At 35.5% G+C, this 18,746-nt stretch overlaps 2 protein-coding genes across 5 annotated transcripts; one reads left to right on the top strand and one right to left on the bottom strand.

The window, feature by feature from the left end:
• The first annotated feature begins 1,366 nt into the window (after positions 1 to 1,366).
• On the top strand, positions 1,367 to 9,030 carry LOC105176805 (MLO-like protein 10). 2 transcript variants are annotated; one of them, XM_011099713.3, is made up of 15 exons: positions 1,367 to 1,774; positions 2,795 to 2,852; positions 2,949 to 3,154; positions 3,483 to 3,599; positions 4,739 to 4,799; positions 4,902 to 4,990; positions 5,115 to 5,189; positions 5,276 to 5,364; positions 5,478 to 5,527; positions 5,639 to 5,679; positions 5,752 to 5,925; positions 6,707 to 6,742; positions 6,827 to 6,894; positions 6,976 to 7,036; positions 8,410 to 9,030. In XM_011099713.3, the coding sequence occupies exons 1-15, from the start codon at positions 1,640 to 1,642 to the stop codon at positions 8,845 to 8,847; spliced, it is 1,698 nt and encodes a 565-aa protein (XP_011098015.1). In that variant the 5' UTR covers positions 1,367 to 1,639; the 3' UTR covers positions 8,848 to 9,030. The 2 variants fall into 2 exon arrangements, with proteins under 2 accessions (XP_011098015.1, XP_011098016.1); XM_011099714.3 differs by lacking the exon at positions 1,367 to 1,774 and adding an exon at positions 1,811 to 2,237.
• A 427-nt stretch (positions 9,031 to 9,457) lies between these two features.
• TMT3 (tonoplast monosaccharide transporter3) lies at positions 9,458 to 15,965 on the bottom strand. 3 transcript variants are annotated; one of them, XM_011099716.3, is made up of 6 exons: positions 15,819 to 15,965; positions 15,053 to 15,239; positions 14,178 to 14,744; positions 12,593 to 13,449; positions 11,186 to 11,373; positions 9,458 to 10,412 (listed from the first exon to the last, which is right to left on the bottom strand). In XM_011099716.3, the coding sequence occupies exons 2-6, from the start codon at positions 15,129 to 15,131 to the stop codon at positions 9,968 to 9,970; spliced, it is 2,136 nt and encodes a 711-aa protein (XP_011098018.1). In that variant the 5' UTR covers positions 15,132 to 15,239; positions 15,819 to 15,965; the 3' UTR covers positions 9,458 to 9,967. The 3 variants fall into 3 exon arrangements, with proteins under 3 accessions (XP_011098018.1, XP_088733037.1, XP_011098017.1); XM_088876911.1 differs by lacking the exon at positions 15,819 to 15,965 and adding an exon at positions 15,698 to 15,812; XM_011099715.3 differs by lacking the exon at positions 15,819 to 15,965 and adding an exon at positions 15,456 to 15,685.
• Between the last annotated feature and the right edge of the window lie 2,781 nt (positions 15,966 to 18,746).

Genomic DNA, 18,746 nt, shown 5'->3' with positions numbered 1-18,746 from the left:
TGATCATATATGTTCTTTTTTTCCTTTTTGTTTTATTGGTGATTCAGCATATTCAATTAACAGAAAGGGTCAGAACAAATATAAGAAAAAGGGTTCAAGAGTATGTGCTAAAAGTCTTGGGAAAAAAAAATCAAATCAATAAAAGGCTTTCCAGTTTGAATTAAATGCCCATTTTGTAAGAGCATATTGATGGAAATAAGTTTTTATTTTAACTTAATGCACCTATTTAATTCATTATTTATTTGAAATTTATGGTCTATTATTATAATAATTTAACTATAATCTTATGAAATTTACTAAGCATTTGATCATTATATTTTATATATTTATGTGGCTTACTTATAATAGGATTTATTATAATATTATGAATTTTTATTCGGCCATTTAACTTTTTCATTTGACGGTCGAATTCTTGGGAAGCCTTCATGTAAATTTGAGAGGCTTGACAACACAATTAACGATTGGAACTTATTTTTTTTGTGGTTGCGCAAATCAGATCTCAAGTTTTGATATTTTAGACTATTTTTAATGTGGCATGAATTCGAGATTTTTTTTTATTAAATGATCATTTTATTCAAAAATTTAAATTAAATATTCTTCAATATTAATATTAAACGACGACTTTTAGAAGACTCATTTTATAATGATATGCTTTGTCGTTTCACTTTCTTGATTTGGAGTTTATCTTTTCTACCACATATGGAAACAAAAAGATATATGTAGTCCGAAAACTGAGTCCGATGGTGGGCCATTTACATATTCCTTTGCGAACAATAACGTTGACAGCCCATAACGAATGAAGCAGACCTCGCAAGTTGCCATTTATGAAACGGTAGGTGGACTGCTTTATAACCCCTTGATTCCCGCTCTCTAACCTCAACCAGTCAACGCTGTGATTACGGTAATCGTTTCTTGACTTGTTCTTTCTTTTTCTTGACCGGTAATTGTTTGTAGATTGTAATAAATATGAGTTTTTTATTGTTGATGTACTAAAAGCTGTCATTTATCACTCTCCCTTTTGTTGAACTTTGACTTGGGATCTAAGTTAATGAGATGAATTTTTCGTATCTTATTCAAATGAGATTGTAGATTTATCTTGATTCTTGTTAAATTAATTTGATTATCTTTTGAGAATTCTTAACCCCACCCCGCCCACTTTTCTTTCTACTTTTTGGCGTTACAATGCATGAAAAGAAACCGTGGATTTCTACTCAAACTCGTTGCTCAAAACCGCTTCAGAAGAAGACAAGAAAATATTTATTTTACACTGTCAAAACGTGGAGAGATAAGAAAAAAAATATTGCTAGGAACCTGTGTCTGAATTCCCATAAATGTGCTGTCGCTGCCAACTACGGAGTTTCTTGAATACTTATTCAAAAGTCTGTAGACACGTATTTCCTACTATATAAATTCTCCCGAGTAAGAGCCCGTGCTGCCCGGATATTAGAGTTCATACAGTTTTGAAGATAATTCATTCTTGGATAGAACTGCGCGCTGGGAAGTCAGAACACCAATTACCCTTTATTCTTCTGTAGCTGAAAATATCTGCCTTAAATCTGCTGTTCCTGTGCAGAAATTGGTAGTTGCCAAAAGGGTCTTTTCTATATACCTCATCAGTGTGTGTCGTGTGTGAATTTATATGGCTGGTGAGGGGGGTAAAGGGGGCACGTCGAGAAATCTTGATCAGACACCGACATGGGCAGTGGCGGGTGTGTGTGCAATAATTATAATCATCTCTATTGCCCTGGAAAAGGTCCTCCACAAAGTTGGAACGGTAATAAATCGTACGCCATTTCATAGTCCAGCAACAGTTCTTTTCTGCCTTTTGTTTCTCTTGTGGTTGACCGAATGTTTGGGAAAAAGATTATGGGTTCTTGCTCCTGTTTTGGGCTTGTCTTGTTTGGTGGTTAATAGTGATATACTGGTCGAAGATCCTGCATCTTTCGCTTCGACTATTGTTTCCTGATTCTCTTTGTGTGTTTCTCTGTCAAATTTTGGCCTAATTAAGAAATTGTGTGATGGGCTAATGTTAATTCTTTGTCAAGATGCTGAGTTTGAACTGTTGGTATGGGTAATTTGGAGGGGACTAGCTCTACCAGTGGGTGGTTGTTTGTTCTTTTGGCTCTAGCTGTGCTGGCTTACTCTTTACTTAGTGTTAACAATTCCAGAATCTTGAAGCTCGTTATTTTCTGGACATAAACGTTTCAAGAAGAGAAAAAAATCTGAACTTCATTGATGTAAGATTGTTTTGTTTGTTTGATTGTTTCTTCCTTATATTCGTTCCTGTTTTAGTACTCAATTTTTCCATCATTTGTGCGTTTAGAAGCAATTGAAATACTGCTGATGTTCTTTGATTTAATCTATGCACCGTAGCGAATGGTCTTTGCTTTTAGTTAATCTGGCGCTCCGGCTGTTTTCACCTTTTCTTGTCTAAAAGTTGAATCTTTTGCATTGATTATGGAAATTATGTGAATATTTCTTGGTTGTGGATCGATTCCTTTCTTTTCATTCTTGGTTCTTGCCATCCATATTTTCCTCTGCTTCCGTGAATAACTTTTAAATAATGTTGACATCTTTGTGATCAATCAAATTAACGACACAGAACATGCGACCTTTTCGACCTCTTCGTTGTCTTGTGTGAGATGTTTATCTTGCTTTCATATGCTTGCGTTTATGTGATTGTAACATCTCTCCGCTTAAGTTTTCGTTCTGCATTAATTTAATTCCTGTTGCTGGATTGGATGATTGAGCAGTCCTCAACCTAAGTCCTGACACACTCTGAAAATTTTTATAGTGGTTGACGGACAGGCATAAGAAAGCTCTTTATGAGGCGTTGGAGAAGGTCAAAGCCGGTAGATAATTCCTTCACTCCCAGCTACCTCATCATATCCTCTTTGGGCAAAGAAATAATCTCGATTAATAACTCTGCTTCTGTTTGGTTGTGGCAGAGTTGATGATACTTGGTTTCATATCACTGATCCTAGTGTTCAGTCAATATTACATTGCTGAGATCTGCATACCCACAAATGTCGCTGATACCATGTTGCCTTGCCGTGCAAGTGCTGATGACAAAGCCAAGGAAGAGCACCGTCGTAGACTTTTGTCGTATGAGCGACGAGTTTTGGCTGCCAAAAAAGAGCCTACTTGCGGAGAGGTAATTGTTGTTTTCACATCAAGGATGACCTCAACAATGCATTTCGATCTGATTGAAAATTTTCTATTATCCCTGCTTCACACACGGATAACGAATTTCACCACTATTTTATGCGAAGCACTATATATCTAAAAGCATATGTGCGACAACATTAGAATCACAAATTATCTAGAATAACACAGAGCTGCTTTACATTCTTTCCGTCTTGTTTAGCTTGATATTCTTGATTATTCGCTCCTCATAAGATTTGACATGTAATTTTGCTCTTCACATGAAATGCAAATTTATGAAGTCAACGTACGCAACACTAATCTAACGGCTTGTGCAGGGGCATGTAGCGCTTATATCAGTGAATGGACTACACCAGATACACATCCTTATATTCTTTCTAGCAGTCTTCCACGTGATCTACAGTGCCATTACTATGGCTCTCGGAAGACTTAAGGTAATTCCAAGAGCTGTTATTAGTCTATAACGGCTTTTGTATGTGATCTTTGATTTCCTTTATTTTGTATTTGGATGGATGGATTTGAAACTAAGGATTTCAAATTCATAATAACAAATTTGGATAATTCAATGCTGCAAAGAATTTCAAATTCTTGAATTTCCATGTTGAACTATATTTTGTTACATGGTGATGGATTTTAAATCCATTTAATATGAAATCATTTGACATGCTTCCTCCAAATCCATTCCTCAAAAATCCAAATCATCCTATCCAAACATAGCATTATGGAAAACCGAAAACTGTTTTCGTCGTAAAAGCGGATAGTGATGTCTTACTATCAGCTTTGAAGTAAGCAACTAGAATAAACGTGATAAATCAATATCATTTAAATTAGATTAATGTCTATATTTCACTCCACCCCACTTTGCCAATTGATATAATTAAGTATGTTGTATGCAGCATTTGGTAACAAGTACGATGGTAGTAAGAGAGTACTTTTCACAAAAACAATCCGTAAAAATGAATTTGGAATTCTGTAATTAGTACTGATTTTATAAATCTAGAGACCAATTGCTCAATCTTCTTGGTCAGACAAGCACCGTCTTTGCTATAGTATTTATTGTCTTAATTATAAACCCAACAATGCATGTAAATTTCCTTTGCATGAGAAATGGGGGTGAGATTTATGGTTATTTTTTACTTACTCTTCCTGAGTTTCTGCATAATACTTCAAATATTCAACCAAGAAGTTATAGTTGGTAAAATCGTGGCAGGTTAGGTCAGCATGTATATATTTAGCTCGGTGGATCGAGCACCTCAGTTTTATGTAGAAGTACATTCTGTAATAAATAAATGTATTAATATAAAAGTATTTTAAGAATAGTAATGTTATATAGTTCCATATATTAATTTCAATAATAAAGTATCCATTATTAATTAACACAAAAGATACAGAAAAATATTGATGTATCATGTCTAAAAGTATATTAATATAAAGTACTTAAGTAATAGGAAGAAGCTCATAAATATGTTTAATTTTAAGACAGTGAAATTAATAATATAATATATAGATATTTTAAATAAGAGACTTAGATTTTATTTTAAAATCTAGATATCTCATTACCTATGTGATGCAGATTCGTGGCTGGAAGCAATGGGAGCAGGAGACTTCATCTCACAACTATGAGTTTTCTAATGGTATATCATTGTCATGAACCTGGAAAATCTTACTTTTATCTCCATACTTCACAAAAATGGGGTGCTTACCAATTAGCATTCTATCTATGGAACTGTCCGCAGATCCTTCAAGATTCAGGCTTACTCATGAGACATCTTTTGTGAGGGCACACACTAGTTTCTGGACCCGGATTCCGTTGTTCTTTTATATCGTGAGATTTTGCTTTGTCTTTTTGCATTCATTAATTCCTCGTCTTAAGAGACTAAGTTATTTGCTGGTCGCCATTTTGTTCATGATATTTCATAGCTAATAGTTGCATGTTGCCTACAATGCAGGGATGCTTTTTTCGACAATTTTTTAAGTCTGTTAGTAAATCTGATTACTTGACTCTCCGCAATGGCTTTATTACTGTGAGTTTTGTTCGTTGCATGTCTTTTTATTTACATCATCAATTTCCTCTTTTTCCTCTTTTTTAATAATTTTGGCTTGTTTATAGGTTCATTTGGCGCCGGGAAGCAAGTTTAACTTCCAAAAGTACATCAAGAGGTCACTGGAAGATGACTTCAAGACTGTTGTGGGAGTAAGGTAAACGATACTTAGTTGAACGAAATATTTTAGTAAACTTCCGTTGGCATTTCTATCTCCCGCAAATTTAAGTCGCTGATTTTGCTTTCCCTTTGTGCGTATAATTTTGGCAGTCCAGTGTTGTGGGGATCATTTGTGGTGTTCTTGCTACTAAACGTTAACGGTAAGCCACAGATAAAGTCGAAGTATGATGTCCCATTTTTTTCTTAGTACTTTACCACTATCACTTTATACCTTTTCTTCCCCTCGAGTATCTTACATTCATCCATATCAGGGTGGCAAGCGCTGTTTTGGGCATCGTTAATTCCTCTATTTGTAAGATCCGCATCACTACTATCATTTCAAATACATGCAAAGAAGAAAGCCTAACGATGTAACTTTTATCAGTTAATCTTAGCTGTTGGCACAAAGCTACAAGCTATTTTGACAAGAATGGCGCTTGACATAACAGAGCGACATGCAGTCGTTCAGGGCATACCTCTTGTCCAAGGGTCGGACAAATACTTTTGGTTTGGCCGGCCTCAGTTGGTTCTGCATCTTATACACTTTGCACTGTTTCAGGTATTAATTAAATAGAAATTCTGATCATTAATCATACTATTAATATATATCTATACATTTATTTAGAAAAACTACCTTTGGTTGACAAAATGTACTTTACTAAAATACCCTCACACATATTTGTTCTTAAATAAAATGGCATTTCTTTAAATTTTCCTACAAATAATATGCTATTCATGCACATTTAAATATTTAAAGAAATATTTGTCTAGTCAATTATTTGTTTTTAATTTATTCAATTTTATATAATCAAATAAAAATAATATATTTAAATTATTCAAATGCATTTAGTGTGCTTTGGTAACTAGTTTTTAAAGTATGGGTACCTTAAAAACTAACTTTGGTGACTAAACTGTCTTTATTTGAAAAGATAATTTTTTTGGGTACTTTTATTCTCACTTCTGTTTCTTCTCTCTTATCAAACCTCTCCTGCCTGAGCTCTTATTTAAAAAAAATTGTAATTTTTTTCTCTTCCATTCTATTTTTCCAATTATATTATTTTCTCTTATTTAAATGAGCTTGAATTTATTTATTATAAAATTCAATACATATATATACATAGAAACAATTCCAGAAAATCTTAATGTCATATAAAAAAAAATTAACTTTAAAAATTCAAGCACACATATCGAGTGTAATTACCTGTAGTATATATAAGGAACCAGTAAAAGTTAAAAAAATATTAGTCCATTACAAAGCAGCATTTTCTGACTCTCGCTCTTATGTACGTTATTAAAATTATTAATTGTTTTTGTGCTAATGAGTTTGACTATCTGTGCAGAATGCCTTCCAAGTGACGTACTTCTTGTGGATTTGGGTAATGAATCTCCTCCAATCTATTAACTATGAATTATAAACTTTTGCTCTACAGCATCATTGAGTAAAATGTTCTCATGTGCAGTATGAGTTTGGTCTGAAATCTTGCTTCCACGACAATTTCGGACTTGTAATCGCAAAAATTGGTTTGGGGTGAGTGATATTCCGCCTCTTTCGTCCCAAAATACGTTGTGCTTCCATTTACGGAACAAAATCTTTGTTGTGATATTACAGGGTTGGAGTCCTATTCTTATGCAGCTACATTACACTTCCACTGTATGCCTTAATTGCTCAGGTACTTTTGCAGCTTTACATCCTTGATATGCTTCTTCGACGTTAATATCATAATTAGAAAGCGACCCACAAAAATAGGTTATTCGTGGTTGTAACATCACCTTGTCTAAGTGATGTGGCTGCCATACATAGCTGTAGCAGCAGTAAACTCGACCGTCAACTTATAAAATAAACTATCATATCTCTATGTCTAATGTTACGCACCTCTAAAGTTCTATAAGTATAAATAAACTCGACAGTTTTACATGAGAACCCAGGTAGCTCCTTGGCTTCCGACAGAGTTGTAATATTAGTCGTTGTGCAAGTTGAGAGTGCGTGACAATGAAAGTCGAAGAAAAGCTGAAATTGGAGTGTTTGGTGAAAGAGCTGAAGTCGGGGTGTTTGAGGATGAAATGGTTGAGACAAAGTTCAAAATATTTACGGTTTTTACCAAGTTGCAAAATTTGGTGGGATAAAGCTTATAGCTTTTGGCTTAAATGAGCATAATGTGCACACCTGTTTCAGCTTCTTTCAGCAAAAAACTGATAGGTGCTTAAAATAAGCCATTGCGAACACCCCTCATGTCCCGACCTTCGAAGAGAACTAGGCTGCAGTAAGCTTTTTGACAGTCATAGAACATGTGAAAAGTAGGAGAATTTACAAGACATAAATGAAATTGTGGGTATGGTTTCGTTCTTGGATACTCAGTTATACCACAATTTGACTTTTTGTTATTTGTTAAATTTTAATTCGTAGAGTTTTCTTCATACACAGAATTGCAATGTTATGGACTTACAACCATGGGGTCAACCAATGTCTCTAATGTTGAGCGGTTTTCAAGTCGCCTTTCAGACCTAAGTTTTGTAGAAAGTATAATTATTTTAGGTTATGTCTGAATAGATGGATTTCGAGGTAAAGATTTCAAATCTACAATAACAAGTTATTTGAACTTGTTAGGATAATTTCATAGTGACCTTATGTTGCTCGATAAAAGTCCTCTAAGGTAACCCAAAGCTAATAGATTCTATTCGTCCCAAAACGACTAGCTTGATTAGATTTCGACCTGTTTATGATTAAGATTTTTGTATAGTTCAACTGTGAAGCTGTTGGTCTTTTTGCTGCAAATGAGGGGCATCCCTTTAGATTTGAACACATTACACGTGAACCCATTAATATTGAACTATTACATTGCCACCCCTGTAGTCATGGTTGCCTTAAAGATTTCCCCTCGTCATTTGGTCTTTAGGGAAATCTATATTGTAAAATATTTTGGATGGACTGCATTGTAATTTTTGAAAATTAAGGGTGTTCTTTCAGTGATATCCCTAAACGTCCCTTTTTGTGTAATTTATTCCAAAGAACTGACTTGGACACCACTGTGCTGAAAATATACAGATGGGCTCACACATGAAGAAATCAATCTTCGACGAACAAACGTCCAAGGCCCTCAAGAAGTGGCACATGGCTGTGAAGAAGAAGCATGGCGGACGGGCAGGAAGGTCCCCTACTCGAACTTTAGGTGGTGGAAGTCCCACATCGTCAATGGGTTCGCCGTTCCACCCTACAGCTGCCACACTGCATCGTTTCAAAACAACTGGCCACTCAACTCGGTTTGGGTACGAAGACCATGATGCATCCGACCTAGAAGAGCCATCGACGCCTCCAGCACCGACAACCAGCTTAATTATACGAACTGCAGATCCAGATCCCTTGGAGCATGCTGATCATCATATTGATGTAGAACACGATATCGGTGTAGCCGATCATGGAGATGAAACGAGGAACGAAGACGACTTCTCGTTTGCAAAGCCTGCTCCCCAGAAAGGAGGCTGAAGCAAAGCTTGTATTGCTTTTGGCATTATAGTTCCCTGAGTATAATTTCCTCTGCTTGCTTATGTATTCATTGTCAAAAATTTCGCAGTATTGGGAAGCAATGTTGTTAGATATAGCTAGAATTTTGTACATTTTTCAGCAAGTATTGTTTTCAATACCACATTTTTGGTTTCCCTCTCTTAATTGTATTTCGAGTTTATCTTTTTTTATTCTTTATACATTCATTTTTTAATGAAGTGAGTGCATAATTAATTATGATACATTTTATGTGAGGTCCAATTGATATGGATTATTCTCAAAACTTGGTTTGAAGCAAATGCAAATTCTGAAAGGGGACCAGCAAAAAAGGAGTTAGCGCTCTAACGTCCAAGTTACTCTAGAATTTAGGAATAAATAATCGTAAAAATAAATCTTATTGAGAAATTGATAAGAAATTCGTAGGAGAAATTGTGATCAAAGTGCAATTTGAATGCAAGATAGTTAGGGAATGAGTAGGATATCTCTTACACATTTTCATTTTCCCTCTATTTTTTACGCTGCTGTAAATCCTTTTCCACGTTCAGTTAATGAGAAAACATAGAAACTCCCAAATGGCTGTAGCAAATTCAGCTTTTGTCCTTCACACAAAATCAACATATATCTATTTTATTCAGAATCAGATGCACGTATCAATCATTGATGCCCCAATGCACAAATCACCAAATGTAGCATGAACTAAATCATACAAGCTGGAAATCTGGCCCTGTCCAGTTCAAATATTGAACCCAAGGCTGCTGTAAGTATGAGCTCACTTTAACTTAGAATCCATTATCAGATCAAAGCAACCTATCCACGAACCCACTAAGGAAATTAACAAAAAAGTAATCATCTAAAATTTATATTTAGTGAAAAATCACCGTAAATTGGGCTAAAGAATGGTACAAAACAAGCAGCACACAAGCAGGGGTGGGTATAATCAGAAAGAAAGGTGACAGCTTTCCTTCTTTCAGATAATCCTCGCAGCTTTTCAGAGCGAACAATGGAGCGCCTTCGATTATGTAAGAGTAGGTAGCCGATAATAGTAGTTTGTAAGAAAGAAAACAACCCAACTTTCAACGGTTCGAGAATGTGATGGAGCACTTCAGTTCTTTGCACTTGCTGCAGTTTGCTTTGCGCCCACCGCAAAGAATTCAGTGATGACTTCAAGCGGCATTCCCTTGGTCTCGGGGACCTTGAGGAAGACGAAGACCCACGCAATGGTGCAAACAACAGCGTAGATGGAGAAAACGCCAGCAAGGCCTATCGAGTTGAGCATGACGGGAAGTGAGTACGTGACTATGATGTCTCCGATCCAGAATGTTAGAGCACATATAGCGATGCATATTCCACGGACACGAGTGGGGAATATCTCGGAGCAGAGGATGTTAGGAATCGGCCCGAAGCCCATGACGAAGCAGCAGAAGTACACAATGACGCTCACGGTTGAGATAACAGCGTGCACCACAGTTCCTAGGTCGATGACGTTGCCAAGTACTAGCAAGATGAGCGTCAGCAATAGAACAGGTAAAGTAGACAGCAGCAGCCACCTGGAGAAGATGTGTGTAATTATGTTGCTATATGGACAAAATGAAGTTAAAGTGCATGTTGTCATTCAAAAGTGTTTGTAGATTTTCTAGGAAATGGGCGATATATGGTTAAGGTAATATCAGCATCAAATTTTAATGGTGATCCTAATATGTGCCCCCTACCCCATGTCACATTAAAAATAAATTGAGAAATAACTTAGGGGCGATCAAGTAGCCCAATGGTGCCACTTTGTAACGTTACAATGGTGGCACCTTGTTCCTAGTTTCTATGAAAGATAGGTCACGGGATCAAAGGCCCAGGGGACTTGGGGAACCACTTTTGATCATTCCTTTAAAAGGGAGAAAGGAAAAATTAGAGAAGTAACATAGAAGTTCTACTTCTTGGTGCATTTGATACATAAATTATTCAAATGGATTAGTAATAAAGCATATAAATCGGATAATTACAGAGCCTCCCCTAGAGTTTGGTCTAATTATAGGTAGACCCCCTCAGATTTTCGAAATTACATCTCTCTCCCTTAACACTGGCAGGCGTTTAAAGTACTAATTTTTTTTAATGAAATACCTCTTTTGCCCTTCATTATAAATCAAAAATGTATTACACAAGTTTCCCTTTAAGGTTCCTTCAAATTTCAGACTCCTTCCCTAAGGTTTGCCATATCACAATTGTACCCTTCGAAGTTTTGCCATTTTACAGTTTGGACCCTAAGGTTTATTCTTGACAGGAAAATGGTGCTTCCATAAAATTCAGAATTAAGAAATGGGAGAATTACCTTCTGCCAGCGATATCCATAAGCCTCATGGCGACACCAATGCTTGGAAGCATCAACAACGTCGTAAGAGCACTGATAAGAAGAGATGCAGAGTCGGAGCCAATTCCCAAATTCGACAGGAGAACTCCCACACCGGCTTGTTCCAGAATTTGAGGAGTGTAGTAGAGAACTCCATTAATGCCAGAAAACTGTAAACCGACATTTATATATCAGAAAGCCGTGGGATCAAGAAATCATGTGTATGAATACAAGTTTCGAAATGAAAACATTTTAGTTGGTTATATATAGTAATTTCATATAGTTTCCCACAACACAGATGCAGCACTTTTATAAAGCACATACTACATTAAGGGCTGGTTCAATACAATTAGACAATTAAAGGCTTTGCTACTGCTTGCTGGAATGTTACTGGCACCAAGTTGCTGAATCCAGATTCACATAAAAATAGGTGACAGTTGATTACATCTTTAAATATTCATGCCAATGAGAAAACCAAACATTATCCTTAATAATGATTCTACCTAGGAAGTAGCAAACAGAAATGACAGAAGGAAGAACTGAGCCAAGGACATGCTCTATTCATTCATGTTGAAGTAAGATACAGAGTTCAAGGATGCCTTTTGCAGGATTATTAGCAAAATAGTGGTTTTGATATTGATCAATTGGATTGCTGAGCTGTCTAAGTCTCGGTTTCTAGGGAAACAACTCAAATGTTGCGTGGAAAACAATTAACTTGAAATGCAGATACATCATAAAATCAAGGCAGATCACAATGAATTTTATGCCACAATTCATGAAGAATTCTGCAAAAGCAACATTATTAAATGAATAGACATAAAGAGTATGATGGCTTACTAGGTATTTGGTTCTATGCTAATCTTGTAAAATGAAAAACTAATTTAATTATGGTGTCGCATTCACTGTTTCATGTGATAGTGTAAAGATGGAAAATGTACCTCAAATCATGCATAAATAGGTTGTCGTCACATGAGTAAACAAAAACTTAGAGCATGCATCACTAAACTAAGCATTTAGTTACCAGTGTTGGTAGTAATTGAGCATTACACAAACATATAAACTCATGGTCCTTGTTATGTGGTGGGGGAGAGAATTTAGAAATGGGCTTTTTCCAATTGAAATAATACTTCATAAGACAGAAAAAAAGTGTATGCGAAAGCTTTAGATCACAAGCACTTTGCACCATGCAGCAGTATTGGATCCCCAAAAACCTTATGTAAGATCACTATTGCCTACAATAGAATCTTATAGCAACATCTGAGAGATCTTCCCAGCCAACAGATGAGAATGCAAAGAGCAGATGTGCTTTTTACTGTTTTTGAAGAAGGCAAATGTAGTTAGCGTATTTGTAAGTTAGTTTGAAGTCTAGAAATTAGTAGTAGGATTTACCTGTTGAAGAATTTGAATTCCAACTCCGACAATCAGTGCATGTTTGACTCCTGGTTCGAAAAGGTCTCTCCAGCTTGCTCCTCTTGCAGCAGCTTCAGGTTGTTTATCAGTTGCTGTGCCAATTAAATTATGACTCGTAATGTCCTCCACGCGAAGAACAGACTGGCTCACTAGAGCAGCAGCATGAACGAATTCCCCTTCAGCTGGGATGTCTCCACCAGAAAGCGAAAGAACAGAACCCCGCCTTGATCCAGGGCCACCCTCTTGGTGCAGATAGATCCTCTTAAGACCTGAACTGTTCTCGTCTTTTCTATACGCCAACTGCCAACCACCACCGATTCCCATACCGCTGAGTTGTTCGCCAGGATTGTCCTTTTCAGGATTTGTATCCTGACGTGTAAGCAACGGACTCCTCAAGTTGTCATCAGATTCAGCCCCAGAAGCATCAGATGCGTTGTCGCCTTCTTGTTGCAGGCTTTCCTCATCCCAGTTTTCATTTTTAACTTGATTCTCTGCCACATTGAACATGCTGCCGAAATTCGAGAAGAGCATGCTTCTCATGCTTCCCATCTCAGGGAGCTTCTCATGAACACTTCCAAAGAGAGTGACCATGGGATCCATAAGCATACTTCGATTAGCCACACTGCCCTGACGAGACGCTATACCCAGAGTGCTTCCTCCTCTGACAGGTTTGGCTATCCAAGATTGGCCCTCCTCAGCCCCATATAATTTGATGCGGTCTTTCTCAACAGCATGCTCTTGGTTATCAGCAAGATCATTGTCTGGACTAATTATATACTCCTCTATGGATGTTTCACCTCCAACGCCCAAACCCTCCACTAACAAAGCCATTTCACCTGTTGACAGAGAGACACAAGCAAGAGAAGTCATATACTTGCCTAGGACCAAAATGAAAGAGTGACGTTTGCAGATTACAAACAAGTTCTTAGGTGAATGACCAGGTATTCTACCTTGATTCTTTAGGGAAAATAATACGGAATGAAAACTTTTAGTGTAAAACAATCACATAATAATCAATCTTGTAACTTATGATATCTAGAAAATCAATTCATGAGATTCATTTTTGAGATAAAAAAATTCACCAAAACCTACTGAAGGCGAGGATTCTAAGGTATAAAGTATTATCTAAGGCGTATGCACCCCACTAGGTCCTGAAAATTGCAGCTGTGAGGTGTGAGTTTGGCAGCTTGAGAAAAGACTTGCGTGTTTCGAGTATAACTGGAGAAGATTTAGTCATGAACAGATTAAAATTTATTAAGCAGAAAATTTTCAATTCTTTTTAAAAGAAAGCATAATATTGAAACTAGATTTGCAGCTCCCTGCAAATGCCAAACCTTGATATGTTTACAGACTTGCATGCTATAACTCTTTAATAAATCATAAGTTTAGAAGTAAGAGTAATCTAATAAACAGTTCATTACAAACTAGTCATTATCGAAATTGGATAGACTGCAATAGATCTACATCTAGAAGTCAGTGAATTTTTAATGCGCGGACAAGCTAGCTTCGATCGTAAAACTTTGAGGTTCTCTAGCAGTATGAGCAACTGAATTAGCAAATATACCTGACACGTCTTCCCGTCCACGTAATTGTTGTAAAACTCTCTTGGCCTCTTTCATCTTTCCTTTACTTACTAACCATCTTGGAGATTCAGGTAAGAAAAACACTGCTAATACAAAATAGATCATCGAAGGAATGGAGAGAACCCCGAGCATCAGTCTCCAACTAGGTGAATTCGTCAAAGACATTCCAAAGACCATACAGTATGACAAAAACATGCCAGCAGAACCAGTAAACTGAGGAAGGGTATTTAGTAATCCCCTTATTTCAGGCGGTGCCGTCTCAGAAATATAGACAGGAACGAGAGTGACGGCAAGACCAATTCCAAAACCATCCAAGAGTCTCGCCAAGAGGAGCACATACACATTTGGAGCCCATAACATCACTAATCCACTAAGAAAATATAGAACAGACGAGATTATTAGCATTGGACGCCGTCCAAGCCAATCAGATACCGGTCCAGAAAATGTAGTTATGACTGTTGCACCAATCAAGGACATAGCAACAATTAGCCCTTCTATGGTAGGCTGTCTCTGCAAATCAAATTCTCTTTTGATGTAAAGCACAGATCCTGAAACAATTCCGATACATCCTTTTCAGTGATTCAAGATCTTCAATGGATCAGAAACAAAACATAAAATTCGATGTCTTCCAATTGATGGGCTTTTGGCACAACTCTAAGAGGTTGAAGATTAAGAACTTAAATGATAAAAACTAATCTTTTCCACAGATTTGAAAGATGATATGTACTAAAGGATACGAGAAATCTTCTAAATCTACAATAGCATCAAGAAGAGATTGTTTAAATGAGGCATTGATTTTGTTAGGATGAAAACTAGTAACACAGAGAGAAATACTAATAGTAGAGTAAGAATATACCGGCTATAGTAGCATTATCCCATCCTTGCAACATGTTGCCAATGGCGGCCGCAATCGCAACTAGCACAGCTCCCCTCATTCTTGGTGGATTTAACTCTGACAAACTGTTGATTCTTGTACGCTAACAGATTCCAATATCACACACAAAGTGGAAAGGCACAGTCTTTTGCAAATCTTGTTTGTGGAACTATAGATGCAAAACAGAATTATAGTCACGATCGCCACTCAAATAGCAGAAAACACACACACACAGACAAACAGAGGAGGGACAGCGCATATGATTCATGATATGACATAAAACATCTTTTCGCTCAGACATTAATGCACAGCGACATGTACACATTCTGATAAGAAAAGCCCTGCACAAATACAAACATTCAGCACCGAATCCATCTCAGTGTACCTTGAAATCAAAAGGGTCTAAAGAATTTCAGTAGTCCTTTGGGACATTGCAAGCCTGATGCTCTATAAACTACATGCAATGCCACAAAACGCCACCTTTAACTGTATATATAGAGAGAGAGGTGAAAAGAGTCCTTGTATGTAGCAAGTCACAGAGTTGCCTAAAAAAACAGAACTATAACTTTTATTTATTTGACACAGTGAGTGACCGAGGCAGCGGTGATTCAGACAGCAGAAGTAGACCTGGCAAAACGTGAAACGAGAGAGAGAGAGAGAGAAGGGGTTTTTGGGAATTGCAGTGGGTGATGTGGTGGCGATCCAAGAACGTGCTGCGCTGATCTGTGCTCTTTTGTGATTTCTTTACCTGGCCTTATTTTATTTCATTGCCGTCTGCCTCAGGAAAGATTCTTCAGAGTTCTTCTTTGTATCGACATACAACATCCAACGTTGCTTTTCCTGACCAAAGATTCAATTACCTTTTCACACTCGTGAGAAGTCTTGTTTCAACACTGACTCTCGTCAATCTTCACGTCTTCGAAATTTAATTTGATTCTTTTTAAAATATATATATATATATATATATATCTAAATTTAATTTGATTGTTGCTTAAATTGAATTTTAGGTAAATTTTTAATTGAATCCCAGCAAGAATCTGAGATCCAGCAGCTTAGGCTGTAATTGGTTGTAGAATTTTATCACATCGAGGAAAATTGAGATAAAATGAGTTTCCATTTGAGATATTTTTATTTAAGTATATGATTCAACGTGAGATAAAGATATAATCATAAAAATTGATGTAATGTGTAAAATATTTCAAATAAAAAAAATATAATAATTGTAAGTGATATAACATATTAACAGCCAAACCAAAAAAAAAAAGATTAAATACAATTTATCCAGTGATATGTGAAACGAACAAATACTCTTCTATGAAAAAAGAATTAGTGAATTATCCCCTGTATTTCGAAAAATAGAAAAAAATACCCCTATCTAAAATACAAGGATAATTTGTTTTACTTTCCAAAATCAAGATATAATTTACTATTTTATTTTTTATAGAGAATTTTATATGAGCTAAAGTCGATACCACTAGACATTTCAATCTTTGCCTAAAAAAAAATTAATACTATATAATATTTCTAAAATTTACTGATTTTTGTTTTTGGATAATTACTACTGATAGGGGTATATCATAATTAAAGAAATTGTCAATAAAATGATATAAATATTTTCAAAATAGACATTTATTACAAGGTGATCCTAAGGATTCGCGCCCTCTCATTGCGGGTCGGTTCGCAGGTCTTAAAGGATCCGCTCTGGAGACTATTGATTACCTGACAGTGAATGAGTTAGGATTACGACACGTGGCATGATGCAATTGGACCGTTCCGATGGACAAGTGGACCCACACAAATCTTATAAATACCTTATGTACAGTTCATTTATGGTAAAATTTATTACACTAAAAATCCATATTAGATCGCTTGAGATCGCACTTAGATCGCTTCTTCTATCTCGAACTCTTTTACTGACTTAGGAATCAGATGGTGTTAGCTCGGGACCTCCCAACAAGCCTAATGATTTGCCCTCTTTTCTTAGGTCCCAAACATTTTCTAAGATTCGAAGTAACTGACGACCTAGGGCCTAGATTAGTTCCAAAGACATGAGGTAGCTACGACGTGTGACCCGGATCAACTACAAACAATCAACAAATTTCTACAAGAAAAAATGTTTGGTTTTATGTTTTGGCCCATCTTAGAAATGGGCCAAAACACAAAATCTTGTTTGTTTTTGTGTTCTGCACACCTCTACTAGGTGTGCAATTATAATTTATTTTTTTTATTACTTTTTTTTATTATTTTTTATTCTTCTCTTAACATAAATATACATACACATATATATTACTAAATATATATATATATTTAAAGACATGATTTGACAATGAACAGTAACTCCTGTCTCTCAAATCCCAACATCAAACCTACACCACTTATTTTATATTATTTTATATTATATTAAAACACAAATCCAAACATACCATCTATCTCAAAACACATACTTATCTCTATTTTTCTCTCTCTATCTCCAAAACAACAAAACAAAAACATTCAAAACATTAATCCAAACATAAGGGCTTTTTATACTGTTGAACTAAGGGCATTTTGGTCCAAAAATTCTAACGGTCTTTTCAAATAGTTAGAACAACGCTTGCAAATAGCAAAGGTCTTTTCCCTTCGTTTTATAATTTAAGGATCAATTTGTAATTTGAGTGTCAGTCCAGAAAAAGTGAATGTATTTAATCCTTTTTTTTAATTCATATTCATTGTTTATAGTCAATTGAGTGGATTCATATTAAATTTTAAATTCAATTTTCGGCACTTAATGAATTAAATTCCAACATTTTTTTTATAATTATTTTCAAGATAAATAGATTTATTTTTCATGAATTTTAATTTTTAGTTTATTCGTAAATGAATTCAGAGTTATCCCGCGATAAATTAACTTCTTGGAACGACAAATGTAAAATCATTGGCTTTGTTTGGATTTGTATTCTCGCATTTTCTGAGACAAGATAAAACACACTTAATGTTTGTTTTTGTGTTTTTACATCTTATCTGCTTGTTTTTCTATTTTTCAACTTTCTATATATAATATATATATTTATATATATACATAATATAAAACAGACATGATTTGACAATAAACAGTATTTTTTGTCTCCCAAAAATACAACATTAAATATAAAATATTTATATATAAAAATATATGATTTGATAATTGATCGAATCGAACTCAAATAAGTTTCTACTGAACTTAGTTCAAGTAGTTCAATATTTTCAAGCATATTTTTTTCACTAATCGAATCGTGTTCAATCCTATGTACATGAGTTTCCTTCTCTTTTCTCTTTGATTTGTTATTTCTTTTTTCTCCGGGTTACTTTTAAATAAGAAGTATTTACAGTATTTGGTTTTATTTTTGGCCCGTCTCAAAACATGGTAAATGTTTGCCTTGTTTTTGGAAGTTTTTTATGTTGTCTTGAGATGTTTTGAAACAGTGTCTCATTTATTTTTTGTCAAAATAAGTCTACACTAATTATAGGCCGTACAACTAAAAAAATTATATACATACACATACATATATATATAAACATATATAAAAGAGACATAATTTGACAATGAACAGCAGTTTTTGGCTCCCCCTAAGCAACATTAAACATACCATACTTATTTTATTATTATCTACAAAAACAAATCCAAACATACACATTATCTCTAATACATACTTATTTA

Source organism: Sesamum indicum, linkage group LG13 (genome assembly GCF_026168435.1).
Source record: "Sesamum indicum cultivar Baizhima isolate 11 linkage group LG13, ASM2616843v1, whole genome shotgun sequence".
Lineage (NCBI taxonomy): Eukaryota > Viridiplantae > Streptophyta > Magnoliopsida > Lamiales > Pedaliaceae > Sesamum > Sesamum indicum.
The sequence above is the reverse complement of the archived record's forward strand: the minus strand, read 5'-3'. Positions and strand labels throughout refer to the sequence as shown.

Excerpts from the sequence above, each read along its gene's own strand:
- TMT3 (XM_011099716.3), bottom strand. The coding sequence starts at position 15,131 with ATGAGGGGAGCTGTGCTAGTTGCGATTGCGGCCGCCATTGGCAACATG. Across the intron at positions 11,374-12,592 it reads GAATTCAAATTCTTCAACAG|TTTTCTGGCATTAATGGAGT; the intron begins GTAAATCCTACT and ends GTCGGTTTACAG. Across the intron at positions 10,413-11,185 it reads ATGGATATCGCTGGCAGAAG|GTGGCTGCTGCTGTCTACTT; the intron begins GTAATTCTCCCA and ends CATCTTCTCCAG.
- LOC105176805 (XM_011099713.3), top strand. The coding sequence starts at position 1,640 with ATGGCTGGTGAGGGGGGTAAAGGGGGCACGTCGAGAAATCTTGATCAG. Across the intron at positions 5,190-5,275 it reads TCCGCAATGGCTTTATTACT|GTTCATTTGGCGCCGGGAAG; the intron begins GTGAGTTTTGTT and ends GCTTGTTTATAG. Across the intron at positions 6,895-6,975 it reads ATCGCAAAAATTGGTTTGGG|GGTTGGAGTCCTATTCTTAT; the intron begins GTGAGTGATATT and ends GTGATATTACAG.